This window comes from Spermophilus citellus (genome assembly GCF_964194105.1).
Source record: "Spermophilus citellus genome assembly, chromosome: 10".
Lineage (NCBI taxonomy): Eukaryota > Metazoa > Chordata > Mammalia > Rodentia > Sciuridae > Spermophilus > Spermophilus citellus.
In genome coordinates this window covers 32,801,200-32,815,974 of record NC_138197.1, presented here as the reverse complement: position 1 = coordinate 32,815,974, position 14,775 = coordinate 32,801,200, and the positions used below count along the sequence as shown (strand labels likewise).

Genomic DNA, 14,775 nt, shown 5'->3' with positions numbered 1-14,775 from the left:
ATATGATTTGCATTCCCTGTTATATTGTTTTATTTCTGGTTTTTAATTTGATTTAGTTTATCCCCTTCTCCCTTTGCTGATTTTCACTTTTATTTTTCATTTTTTTCTTCCTGGAATATTTTTCTGAGAATATCCTGTAGTGCAGGCTTTTTAGTTGTGATTTTTTTAAAATTTTGTTTATCATGGAAGGTTTTAATTTCATCTTCAAATATGAAGCTTAATTTTGTTGGGTATTGTATTCTTGGCTGACATCCTTTTTCTGTGAAAGCTTGATGTATATTATTCCAAGACCTCCTAGATTTTGGAGTCTGGTTTGAGAAATAAGCTGAGATGCAAATTGGTTTTTCTCTAATTGTAATATGATATTTGTTTCTAGCAACCTTAAAAATTCTATGGTTATTCTGTAAGTTAGGTATTTGAAAGAATGAAAGCAAGAAAGAAAGAGAAAGGAAGAACAACACAAATGAAAAATATATTTCATTTTTTTCTCATCATTACCTGACTCATGAATTTGGGAATGCCTCTTGGCTGTTGCCTCTTGGGATCTGTCATAAGGTTACCCTTGAATATCATAGGGAACTGAGATCACTTGAAGACTTAACCAAGCTGGGAATCCAGGATAGTTTATTCACATGGCTGGTAGCTTGAAGTTCAAGCTTGGGGCTGTTGACAGAACCTCCTGCAAATGGTCTCTCCCACATGATAGTCTCTATACAATAGATATGCCATAAAGCAAACACCCTAAAGAGAAGGAGGCATGATTTTCTAAGCTAGGATTCTATGTCAAGCCATTTTGTCTACACCACATTCTATTGCTTATAGACAACTCACCATGGTCAGCCCAGATTCAAGGGAAGGAGAAATGGACTCCAGAGGTCAATAGATAGAACATCAAAAATTTTGTGAAAATGCTTTAAAGCTATATGCATATTGAGTATATGAAATTGTGTATTCTCTAAGTTGTACTTTTAGCACTATTATAGTGGCCTTAAATATCTAAAACTTATAGGTTACATAGGAATGTTAGGTTCTCTCACCATGTCTCGCAAGTCCTTGTTTGTAGTTTCTATCCTTATATTTCTGTGCTTTACTCTGTGTATTTTTCTGTATTTTTGTACTTTTCAATTTCTATTCTGTGATAATCTAATGTTTTTGACTCACCTTTGAGTTCTTATTTTTAGCTCTTGATTTTTTAACTTGCAAATTTTTACTATATTTTGGTGATCATTTCTCTGCCAAGATACACATCATGCCATTTAATAGACCAATTAAACATGATTATTTAGATCACCTATAAGGAAACACCAATACTAATATCTAAAAATCTTTTCCATTTTTTTTTCATTGTTCCTGTTTGTTGTCTACTAAACTCTATTTCATGTGGTGTTTTGGATCAATATGCTTTTTGAGAAACTATACAAAACCTTCAGAAAGGATTTTATTTTGCACCTTCCATGTATTGTATTTAAGGTAGATCACATTATACAAAAACAAGTGAAATTTTGAGAAACTGGGCACCATCCCTGTGACAAAAATCCTTTTTCTTTCACAAAATATGATACAAGTTTCCTGGTTGTTTAACATGATTTCTCCTCTTTGATCCAAGCTAAATTATATTTGTGTATGGCCAAGGCAATCTGGCAAATATGCTGAGATTTTTAGTTTTACTTTCTAACTTAGAATAGGCAAGTACCTCCAGGGAAAAAAATAGCTAATCCCACATTTTACTTTTCTCTTCACTTGACTGCTAATGTCTAGCTATCATGGGAGCTGTGCAATGTCCTCAAGAAGCATTAACATATTCTCACTTTTCTAAAGTCACTCTGAGTGCTTGACATATAGCCCCCAAAGTGTCAGAGTCAGAAGCAGAAATCTCCATTAGGAGAACAGTTCTGAAGATAGGAAATTACTGATTTTCTCCTACAGCTTTCAGATGCCATCACTAGATTATTATGTACTTTAATTGAGTTTCATCCTCTCTACTCGCATCTGTAGGTAACCAGACTGAGTTGCTGCCCCAGTGCAATGACTCCTGGTCTGACCCAGCAGGCTCTGCAGCCTCAGAGGGCCACACTGCCAACTGCTCAGGTGAGCAAGGACCCCAGCACCTGAGCCTTCCCATTCCCTGTGTAAATGCCCACTGACATGACCCTGTCTCTCCTCAGACAGCAGACAGCTCCGCCTGGTGGACGGGGGCAGTCCCTGTGCAGGGAGAGTGGAGATCCTGCAACAGGGCTCCTGGGGCTCCATCTGTGATGACAGCTGGGACCTGAGTGATGCCCACGTGGTGTGCAGACAGCTGGGCTGTGGAGTGGCCCTGGAGGCCACCGTCTCTGCTCACTTTGGAGAGGGATCAGGGCCCATCTGGCTGGACGAGCTGAACTGCACAGGAGAGGAGGCCCATGTGTGGCAGTGCCCTTCCCAGGGCTGGGGGCAGCACAACTGCAGACACAAGGAAGATGCTGGGGTCATCTGCTCAGGTCTGTGGTCCACACTGGGTACAAGTAGGAGAAATCAGAAGCATGTACAGGATGGTATCTGAGCCTTACGGAAGAGGAGGGGAAATTGGTGGCAGGGTCGGGGGGGAGGAGGCTCATCCCACAGTGCCTGTGTCTCTAGCAGAAAAGATGAAGGGCTTCCATTTCCTGGTGCAGCAGCTGAGCTTCTGCTCCTTCCTTCTCATCCCTGCCTCCTGATTCATTCTCTTCAGTGTCCATTTGACTACAGACCTCATGCTTCAGTTACTGTGTGTGCAACATCCTGAGACCCACTGTATTAGTTTCCTATTGCTGCCATAATAAATTACCACAGAGTAAGTGGCTTAAAACAACATGAGTTCAAGTCTGACCCCAGTCCACCTGAGCTATAAACAAGGTGTCAGTGAGCTACATGCAGCAGAGGCTCTTCAAATACTCATTTCCTTGCCTTTCTAATATATAAAAATTACCTGTATTTGCCTTCACTATTCAAGTCAACCACCTTGCATACTTCTGACCATTTTTTAATCTTCACATCTTTCTATGATCAGAGTCAGAAACCATTGTCTGCTTGTAAGTATACAGATAAAAGATGTTAGATTGAGCTGACATAATTAATCCCAGATAATCTAAAATAATCTCACCATTAAAAATTCCTCATCTTGATCTTTTTTGCAAAGCCCCTTTGCCTCAAAAGGTAACCTATTCACAAGCTTCAGGATCAGGGACTGACATATCTGGGACTTCACTCTTCTGCCACCTCATTGTCCATACCCCTTTTCCCAGGGTCTGTCAGATATTTAGTTAGGTAGCTTTTCCTCCCTCCCCTTAAGAACCCCACTTCAGTGTTCCTGCCTGTTCACATTCCACTATACCATTGTCATAGAATTACAAAGATACAAGTTATGAAAACAGGTCAAGGGATATATGTTTTGTCTTTCCACCTGGTGGGTATTTCATAAGCAAAGTTAGTAGTGAGGACTCACTATATACGGGTAAAGTAAAACAGCACTAAACATTAAATACTCACTGTGTCCTATTTTCCTCCTCTTGGTTTCAGAGTTCCTGGCCCTCAGGTTGGTGAGCGAGGACCAGGAGTGTGCTGGGTGGCTGGAGGTTTTCTACAACAACACCTGGGGCAGTGTCTGCCACAGTCCCATGGAAGCTGTGACCTTGTCCGTGATCTGCAGACAGCTTGGCTGTGGGGACAGTGGGATTCTCAACACTTCTGTTCCTCTCAGAGAAGGTTCTAGGCCTCGTTGGGTGGATGGAATCCGGTGTAGGAAAACGGACACCTCTCTCTGGCAGTGTCCTTCTGACCCCTGGAAACAGAGATCTTGCTCTGCAAAGGAGGAAGCTTATATCATGTGTTCAGGTGACTTACTCCCTATTCCTGTGTCCTCACTCTAAGTTTTTTTCATACTTTCAAGCGAAGAGAATAAGTTCAAATAAGTTTCTGAGATACAAATTTGAATAGAGATTATTTTAGCCTCAATTTACAATCTTGTTTCAATGACAGAATTAAGTAAACCTGTTCTGACAGCCACTTATGTGGAAAATGCCATGGATATTAAATTAAGCATGAACTTATCCTCTAAAGGTAAAAAACTGTCTAAAAATTGCTAGTACAGTCCAAGTCTATAATAATTATTCTCTATTTCCTTAGTAGAGTGAAGAATTTTACCTCAATTATATAAATCACTTGCTATGTCCTGTCATAGTGTTAAGGTTTTTTTTTGTTTGTTTGTTTTCTACATGTAATGAAGATTAAACCTCTCAGCAAACTCTCATATGTATTATGGTGATCATTTAATCCAGATGTGGAAACTAAGGTTAGGAGTAAGCACGTCATTCACCCCATATTCTCAAGAGAGTGAGGGAAACTTGGGGTATCCAGTACTAGTCAGTTATGTTTGAGCCCATGGTCTTTTATGGACATCAGCCATCTACATCAGTCAGACAAACTCTCAGTTTAGATTGTTGATGATAAGTAATTGAATTGCATCTAGCAACTTCATTTGAATCATGAGGAGGAGAGACAAGAAGAAAATACTCCCCCTGACCTCATGGAGTTTATCCTCTAGCATGATGACACACACCAACCATAAATGGGAGTGTCATAAAGAAGTGGAAGGTGCTGTGTAAATGGGTAATTTGAGGAAAAGAGAAATCACATTTAGGTTGAGACCATTGAAGGAAGTAGATGTCAAATGAAGACAGTAATAAGAGCATTTGGTCAGTGTAAGTACTGAGGTGTGAGAAGTCTGGTGACCTTGAGGGACTGATAAAATCTCATCATGAGCAGAGTAGGAAGAAGCTGGAGAGAGTGATGCCTGATTATCTGGATGGATAAGAAGAGTTCAACTCCTCTCCATGGTCCCAATACCAATTCTGTTGAAAAGCTGTTAATCTTCTCGTCTGCCACATTATGGGGAATTGCTGTGAGATGAGGGGCCTGTCTCCCCTTTTTTATTATTGAATTCATCTTCTTACATTCCCAGAGGTCTTGGTTGATACTCCTTCCTCTGAGCCTTTATCCATATGCGACTGCAAACAAACCACTTCATCCCTCTCCCAAGAAACATTCTATGGAGCCTGTTGGAAATTGGAGGCTATTGTCTTCCAATTTCTTAAAACCTATAATGTGTGCTTCTGTTTAATATTCTGATAAAAAAAATTGGCTGTCCTGTGAAAACAATATCTTTATCATCTAGAGACTCTGTGCTTCCCTTTCAAAAGAATATTTCTGGGTCAAATCTTAGAATAAAAATGTTCCCACTTTCTTTTGTCATTTTCAACAATTTATATTATTTTTTCTCCATGTCCACGTGCTTAAAATTTGTCCCATGAAGTGGTACCAGCCTCCACTTCAACTGGTGTCAGTCCTCAGCCTGGTTGCTTCCCCTCATCCAGCAATGCTGCAATCCCAGGATCACTAGGCTCCTCTGTCTCCTGTTCCTGGTGCTGCTAGGAAACTTGCACTCCACTGAGATAACATACTGGCCTCCATTCCTGACTTTCTCCCTTGGAGGCACTACACTTACATCCCATCTCCCTGGATGGCCACACCATTGACCATCACTAACTGTCCAGCTTGAGATCTTGTTTGCATTATTCCTTCTCTGACTGTTGCCTCTTCTCTGTGGCACATATTCATGATGCTTCTTTTCCAGGTATTTCATCCTCATGCAGATTGCAAATGTTTTCCCCTATCAGTTTTTCATTCTTCCACTCTCCTCAGGATTGCAGATGTTCTTCTTACCCTGATTAGACAACATGATGTCCCAATATAATCCTCCCCCTTCAAGTACACTCAATTCCCTGGTTTCTACTTTATCTGAAGAATAGTTGAGTCAGTTACCTAACTCTCCACTGCCTGCACTGCACTAGGCAAGGACTGCTGAATCATGGACAAGTACTGTATCTTGTTATAATGTGAAATTACCCTGCTAGTCTCTTTGAATTTGTGATCCAATCCCTGATGGACCTCCAAACTGGCCCCATATTGTAGTGTGCTTCTCTCACATGTGCTCTTGCCCTCTCTCTAACATGACATTTTACAAATTCCCTGATCTCCCTCTCATTGCTATTTAAACCACATCATACATACAAAGTATAATCTTCACTCAAACTTTACTGGAAAAAGAGAAACTTTCAGCTGTCTATCTTCTTTTATGTTTTCTCCTCATGGTCACTCTAATTTACTGATTATTATTCTTGCAACTTCTTCATTCAGTATCTAAATTTTAGACTCTCTATTCTTCCTTAGCTCTTTCCTTCACTAATCTCATTGGGGTCCAGGCTTTAGATGATATTATTCCACTGACAGCTCCCAATATAAAGTCCATATCTGATCTCTGACCTTAAATCCATTCTAATATATTTCATTGCTACTGGACCCTCACTTGAATATAAATGGACAACTTAAATTTAGTTTTCAAAGTAGAGCATTTTATTTCACTCCTTCAAACTGCCTCTACCCATTTCTCCCTGTTCTATTCCCCATCCCAGTTAATGCCACTGTTGTTGCTCAGTTACTTATTCTCAGTCTACATTCACATCTCCATTTCACTCTCCCTCCAGTTCCAATGTAGAAGCAAGTTCTATTCCTGTACCAGAAACCAAGTCCTAATTCCTTCTAGTCTTTCCTTCCCACCCTCATCTATCTTAGTTCAGGAAAGATCACTTGTTGCTTGGACTCTTCCAACAATCTTCAGAGATCTTTGTCTTCCATATCATAATGTCTATCTAATGCTGGAAATATGCTCCTTTGATTACCAAGTTTATTAATGTGTTGCTATGTCACAGGTGAGCTGCCTTTAGAAGTGGCACTGGAAAATTTCTCTGTGGCTCCCAAATGCAGAAACAGCTTGAAAACATGGCTCAGCAGTTTGTAATTACCATAATTTGCAGAAATGCCAGGAAGAGTGAACACATTGATTTTCTCAGACTTTGAAGGACTTCCCCATGGAAGAGGGAGGAGACTGTGAGCCACTTCAGGGTCAAGGATGTTACTCAGGGGTGCAGATTACGACTGGTTGGGTTTGGGTTCACTCTAAGTTTAAGTAACTCTAAAGAACCTCACCATTTGAGGAAACCAAGGGAATGAGTAATGTTGTCTCTCTGGGCAAAGAGCACTGGAGGCATAAAGGGATGTCCACCCCACCTTCTCTTATGCTGTGTTATATTTTTTGATCTCTTCACATGATTGGCAAATATTTGACACTAGGTGATTTATGTTCTTCTTTCTAGTTTATTTTTGGTGTAGAATTAAATAATTTGTTTTCAATTACACTGAATTACCAAAACCCTAATTACTCATTGAAATCAAGGAAGACATTAAAATATAAATGGTACATTAGTGACATTGCATAGTCACTTGTCTATTCATATTCCCCTGATGTAAATAGAATTAATGGACTGGTAGTTACTCTTTTCCCAATTCTCCATTTTCATGGAATTTTATCTAAACTAATATAGTGATAATAGCATTTATCTTATGGTGTCTTTTTATTTGGTTTTACAATGTTGGGCTTGTATCATACTTACTATTGTTACATTGGCTTTCTTAACAATATATTAAGGATGTTCCACAAGTAGCGCTCACTCCTTTGTAAAACAACTCCATAATGTTACATTCTTAAGAGATAAGTAGTAGAGCTTGCATAATCATTTTTGCTATTTATTTATATTTTTTTTTATTTTTCCCTTCTAAAAACAATATTGTAATAAATATCCTTACACATGTCACACTACATACTCGTAGGTTATTACTACAAGATGACTGCCAATGGTTGCAAGATCACAGGATATGTATTTTTTAAACAGATATCATCATATTGCTTTGTAGGAGCAATTGTTTTCAAACAGTATTTCATATCTTCATAGAATACACTGGGATTTTTTTATAACTTGACCATTACACTAAAGTCAAAGAACATACAGAAGCTCAAAAATCAAAAAAGGAACAAAGCCCACAAACCTATGCTAGGAACTGCCTAAAATCCAGGAAGGATGAGAAAATAAATGATGGTAAACATTTCAAAAGCAATTTTTTTTTTACTCTTTTCCTTATTATACCTTTCCTTGCCTTATTTTTTCCTTTTTCCTGTAGAGTCTAAAGTGATAATAAATAATAAGATTAGGTACCGATGATGTCTTTTTTTTACAATAGTTTCAACATATTGAGAAATAGACACCTAATCCTGAAGTAAGCAACCACCCAAAACAGGTCCTGCCATCATCTAGAGATGTTCTCAGTATAGTGTAGGAGGTTGACAGAATAATGGGGATAATGTATATCCATGAAGGTGTTTTAGGACAAGTGGCATGCATGTTTTGTCCATGTTAATTTCCATTTATATGTATTCTTTTGTTTGCTCGGTTCTATGTTACCTCTAAGTCCTTTCATGTATTAATTTTCCTCAGTGTATTATCTTTACATGAAAATATTTCTCTTTCCAGCTAACCATTGTTTACTTATTAACTTTTCTCTAATATCTGCTTGCATAATTTATTTAAAAAATATTTTAATTTATTTAAAATAATAGTTTCAATTAATTTAAATGAATACTTTCAATGTTTGTAATTTTTCATTAACAATATGAGAGATATTGAGTATGATTTATTTTGGGGATTATTCAGTACTTATGTTTTAAATGCCTAATATTTATTACCAAAAAACATTGACATTAATTTACATTTCTTTTATTGGCTTTAGGATTTGAAAGAATTAAAAACTCTTTTTCAGCGGATCTTGCTCATTTATATATTTAATCATTAAATATTTACCAAGCCACTGTTCATAGCGTTCATAGAAACTCACCCATATATATTTCTAAGGAATGCACTCAACATGCCAGGCATTGTCCTATTAGCAGGAACAGAGGGAATGAGGCAAGTCTCCTTTCTAGAGGAGTTTTCTTTCTGGGTAACATGTGTCTGAGTGTGTTTTCGTGTACATACATGAGAATGTGCATTATCATGTTTGTATTTTTTTCACATAGTAGGCATTTAAAACAGGTAAATTGATAAAAATAATTTCAGCTGCTGATAGGAATATGCTATAGAGAATGAATGTCTCAGTCACCCAGTCTAATAGACTACTTCTGAAGCACCTTATCTCCACCTGTCACCTGAACTGAACCTAGGCACTTAGAGAGACTTGTCTGGGGGCAGGATCTCCCCAGCTGTCACTTACTAGTGCTTCCCCCACTGTCTGCTCCTACAGGAAACAGACCCAAGAGCTGTCCAGCCACTGCGCCCTGCACAGGTACCTCATCCCCTCCCACCTTCCCCATGGCTTCCAGGGGCTCCTTTCCTTCTTCCAGGGAGTAAGAGGAGGTGCTGCTGCCTTTTCAGACAAAGAGAAGCTCCGACTCAGGGGAGGAGACAGTGAGTGCTCCGGGCGAGTGGAGGTTTGGCATGAAGGCGACTGGGGCACTGTGTGTGATGACTCCTGGAGCCTGGCAGAGGCTGAGGTGGTGTGTCAGCAGCTGGGCTGTGGCTCTGCCCTGGAAGCCCCAGGGGAGGCTGCATTTGGCCCTGGAAATGGAAGCATCTGGCTGGATGAGGTGCAGTGCAGGGGCAGGGAGCCCTCCCTGTGGGCCTGTGCTGCAGCACCCTGGGGACAGAGTGACTGCAAGCATGAGGAGGACGCTGGTGTGAGGTGTTCTGGTGAGTAGCAGGACAGGAGAGGGGGCCAGGGTTGAAGGAGTGTGTTTGCATCCAGAGGGCTTCCCAGGCTGCCCAGCTGCCCTGAGCCCTGGCTCTGTAAGGCTGTGCCCAATCTCCTGGCATCTGGGACAGAACTATGTGCCAATGGTTGGGGGTGGGGTCCAGAGACATTCCCAGACCAAAACAGTGCAGTGATTCTATTTTCCTTTACTTCTCTCCAGGTGAAAGGACAACAACTCGCCCCACCAGGAGAAGTAAGTGTTATTTTTTATTTTTATTTATATTTTGCTCTGAACCGGGTAATGGAGAAGATAGGCAGATTTTCAGTGTTCTGCACGATGGAGTCTACCCAGCTCTGGTCATATTACAGTAGACCTGATGATCAGGTGTTAGAAGAAGCCATCACTTGTGTTAAATTGTAACACTCAGGGAGCTCCACTGCCTCACCCGCATTAAATTTATAGAAATCCCTTAAAACCAGACTCAGAAGATAGTTGAGACAGCCCAGAGCAGGATCTAGGGTGGTAATATCCTGAGATTTATGATATATAATGTCTGAACTAGGGACTTCATGGTCCTGAGGACTCAAGTGATAATTGGGTTCTCCTGAGCTTATGGTCCTCTCTAAAAACTCATGGCTCTTTTTCTTCTTCAGGCACCAGTTCAGCCTCAGCTCCTGTCCCTGGCATCTTCTCCTTACCTGGGATCCTCTGCATGATCCTGGGAACCCTTCTCTTTCTTGTTCTCATCATCCTGGTAACTCAGCTGCTCCGATGGAGAGCACAGCGCCAAGGTGGGACTTGGGAATTCTGTGACCTGAAAGTATGCACAAGAATATTGGGCCAATTTTTTTAAGTACACATTTTAGTCTTGTTCTCATTATATGAAATATTGCTTTCTCTACCATGGACTTGGAAACTTAAAAGACATGAATTCATCCTGGGTTGAAAAATGGAGCCCTCAAATAGGATGATTTCCCATGTGGGCAGTGCTAGTGGAGACTGGGTTTAAAATCCAGGGGTGGACAGAAATCTAGTTCTATCCCATGGTCTGTTGGTAATGGAAAGACTTCCAGGATCAATGTCTGAACTCATTCTGCTTTCCATAGCCTTATCCACATTTGAAGATGCTGTTGATGAGGTGCTGTACCAGGAGATAGATTACCCCATAAATCCTGAGAAGGAGAGCCTGCTGAACAGCCCAGGTGTGTTCCATAGCCTCCTTTGTTTGCATGAGTTTGCTATCAGTGTGGGAATCTGCAATAAGCAAAGATCACATGACTAACCCAACCTCACATGGCATATTTGGTAGCTTTCTATTACTGAAATAAAATGCCTGAGATAATCAAATTATAAAGAAGAAAGTTTGATTTGGCTTCCATTTTTAAATGTTTTATTTCTTTTGGCCTGTGCAAGGCAGCCTGTTATGCTGGAAGCATGTGGAGGAGCAAAGATGCTCACCTCACAGTGACCAGAATATTAAGAGAAAGAAGAAGAGATTAGCATCCTACAATACTTTTCAAGAGGATGCACTGAACAACTTCATTCCTCCCACTAGTTCTCACACCTTAAAAGTTCTACCTTTTCAAATACCACCAACCTGAGGACCAAACATTTAGAACAAGAACTTTTAGGAATATTCCTGGACCACTATAACAATTATCAGCATCCTTCTAAGTCAGGAGCTCTAAGCCCTCTCTCTACAAGGATGAAGCTTCAAAATTTTTTTCTGAACCATGACATTGGACCTCCTACTGTGTTTATCTATGATGTTTTCTCTCTACTAGGAACCATATCTGATGATGGCTCAGCAACTAAGCTACCCTATTACACAGGGGACAATGAGGAGAATGGAGACCCTGAACCTGCCCCAGGTAGTAGAGACAAGTCTTCCCCTGGATAGTGGGAGTGAGGAGGAGGCTATCATCTGAGAAGAACTTTCTATGATTAGGATGGGAAGGATCTTTTCCTTCAGGTTCACAACTACTTTTTCTCTCCACCCACTCTGTCATACAGAAAGGGAAAGATGAGATTCTAATCTGTAGGTTTCAATAGGTACTTCCATATGGTCACAGACATACCTCAAATATATCATTATGAAATCCAAGGCCATAACTTTAAAAAGAACATTTGAACTTGATCATCTCACAAATTCTATGGTGAAAGAGAACATATGGATTTGACCTGAAATACAGGGATGTATGGACTATTTTGTGGTTTATGGAATATGAAGACAAAAAATTACCTTCATAATCACTAGAACACAAGGAGTGTGTGTGATGCCTGTACTTATCAATCATTGGAAGAGCTTCTCTAAAATGACCTAAGAAAGGAGGACATCATGGACCTTCCCCAAGTGGTAAAAATGGAGAGTTCCTAGGATGAGGCATGACCAGGAGTGCTCTTTAAAATTAAATCTTAAGGACAGCAAAGCACTAGAGGAGGTTGAAACCCATGCCTCCTGGGATTCAAATTGGTAAATAGCCTAACTGTGGGAGGGAGAAACCCAGACTTCTCTTCTGTGTCTCCATTGCCTCAGAGGCCATATGAACAGCCTGGGTTCTCCTTAGGCCTGATGAAATCACCCTCAATCTCTGATATGTACATATTTTCCAACCCTTTATCATATGCCTGGAAAGAGTGCATCAGACTTACAGCATAAGTTTTATTGATGTTTTTTGGCATAACAGGTTAGTAAAATATTATTAGATTTCATACATTGAAATATTTAGATGATTTACATGATCTAAGAATACGGACATCAAATGTATGCCTTTGGGACAGCCTTGGAATATAGTACTTATATTTCTCAACTATGAGAATCTCTTAGAATCTCTTCATTAGAACAGACTGAAGACATTACCAAGACTAACAAATATCTCTCTCTTCCTCCTTATTCCCTCTCTTCAGAACCTGGAGGACAGCATGCAGTTGCCACAAGCAGTGGTTATGATGATGTTGAAGAGATACCTGTTCCTGAAAATCCTTCTTCATTTGGAATGAAGGAGAAGAATTTTTTCCCAGAAGAGGGAGGTGGTGCCAGGTGTTCTCAGACAGGTAAGTGGATAACTATGTCTCCAGTGGTCTTGCATTATTATCATGGTAAAGATGGATTCGGACATATCAACGATCAGATTTCCTTTACTACAAGACTCTAAGTAGCCTTGTAAACCAAGATGATGCATTTGCTTTCCTTTTTCTGTTCACTGAAGCTATTTTATTTCTTCTGAAAGAAGGTAAATATCGTGTCCTCTGTCTGCACACCCTGCTCTTGGGATCGATACATGTCTGTGTGAACTGCAGAGACTTTGTGGCTTTGTTCCAGTCTTTACAAAGCAAACCAAGACTTCTGTTTGAACATCAAGTATTCTTGTCTTTAAGCATGTGAGAAGTTCTTTGGAGAGCATTTTGGTATTTTTATTAGTGCAATATAATTATTCATAATAGTGGCATTAATTTTGATATATTCATAAATACATATAGCATAATTTGCTCCATTTAAATATCTAATGCTTCCCCTTTCCTTTCTCCTTCCCTCTGATTACCTTCTTTTAATCAACATGTCTGCCTTCTATGTATTTATTGTTTTTGTAGTGAGAACATAATATTCATACATAAAAGTAAAATTCATTGTGATATATTCAAGCACAGAGAGATCATAATATGGAGAATTTCATTTCAGAGATCCTATCCATTTCTCCCTGACATGCCTCCCCTCAACCCCCTTCTAATCCACTGTTATTACTTCTATTTTCATAATATCTCTCTTTTTATTTCTTACTTCTATGTAGCTTCTGCATATGAGAGAAAAGTTTCAACTCTTATCATCCTGAATCTGGCTTATTTCACTTAGCATGATTTTCTCCAGTTCCACCTATTTACCAGCAAATGATATAATTTAATTTTTCTTTAAGACTGAATAGAACTCTATTATGTGTGTTTGTGGGTATTGTGTGTGTGTGTGTGTGTGTGTGTAATTTTTTATTCATTCATTTATTAAGAGACACCTAGGCTGGTTCCATAACTAGGTCACTATAAAGTCAGCTATTATAAATACTGATATACCTGTATCATGGTTTTATGCTGATTTCAGCTCTTTTGATACATATCAACAAGTAGAATAGCAGGGTCATATGGTAGCTGCATACCTACTCTTTTAAACAATGTTCATACTGCTTTCCAAAGTTGTCATACTAATTTGCCATCTTATCATGAATGTGTATGTATTTCTTTATCCCCACATCCTCACCAACATTTATCTATTGAATTCTGAAATTTTTATCAGTGCATTATATTTCTCCATAATAGTAGTGTTCATTTTGAACTATTTATACACCCACAAAATAAAGTTTTCTCCATTTTAATTCCCCGTATTCCACTTTTTTCCTCTCCCCTCTTCTGCTCCTCTTCCTTTACTTACCTTCTTTCTGTTAATTTATAGTTTTTTTAAATAAATTAGTGATATATATCTACAATTATATATACATACACACATATACTTTAACATGGTATATTTATGTTTAACATAATTTAGTTGATTTCATTCTAAAGTTCCTCCTTTTTCTCATCCTTTCTCCCTTCGCATCAACCCCCTTACTCTCTTCCACTGATCTCTCTTTTTCTTTCATGAGTCACTTTTAATTCAGAATTCTACCCCTTTTTTCTCCTTCATGCCTTATTTTGCTCCAACTTCTGCATATAAGAGCGGAAATTGAATTTTTGACTTTCTGAGTTTGGTATATTTCCCTTAGTATGATGTTCTCCAGTTCTGGCCATTTATATGCAAATACCATAATTTAATTCTCCCTTATGGCTGAGTAAAATTTTGCCACATTCTCTATATCCATTCATCAGCTGACAGACACCCAGTCTGTTTTCATAACTTGGCTATTGTAAATTGTGCTTCCATCAACACTGATATGCCAATATCATGCCAGTATCTTTAATTTAGTTCTTTGGATAAAACCAAGGAGTGACATAGTCATGAAGTTATTTTACTCCTAGTCTTTTGAGAACTCTTTATACTATTTTCCAAAGTGGCTGTACTAATTTGCAGTGCCGCCAAAAATGAATGAGTACTTTCCCCCACATCCACTCCAGCATTTATTTTATATATATATATA

General features: G+C 39.1%; 1 protein-coding gene across 1 annotated transcript in view; it reads left to right on the top strand.

Moving 5' to 3' along the window:
- Positions 1-14,775, top strand: part of LOC308658154 (scavenger receptor cysteine-rich domain-containing protein DMBT1-like) — a gene marked incomplete at both ends in the record, with an annotated part of 184,480 nt that overhangs the window by 157,932 nt on the left and 11,773 nt on the right. Inside the window, 9 exon segments of the mRNA XM_081310777.1 lie at positions 1,996-2,088; positions 2,166-2,480; positions 3,538-3,852; positions 9,208-9,249; positions 9,339-9,657; positions 10,265-10,446; positions 10,762-10,857; positions 11,440-11,526; positions 12,563-12,709. Coding sequence (XP_081166903.1) covers positions 1,996-2,088; positions 2,166-2,480; positions 3,538-3,852; positions 9,208-9,249; positions 9,339-9,657; positions 10,265-10,446; positions 10,762-10,857; positions 11,440-11,526; positions 12,563-12,709 — 1,596 coding nt within the window.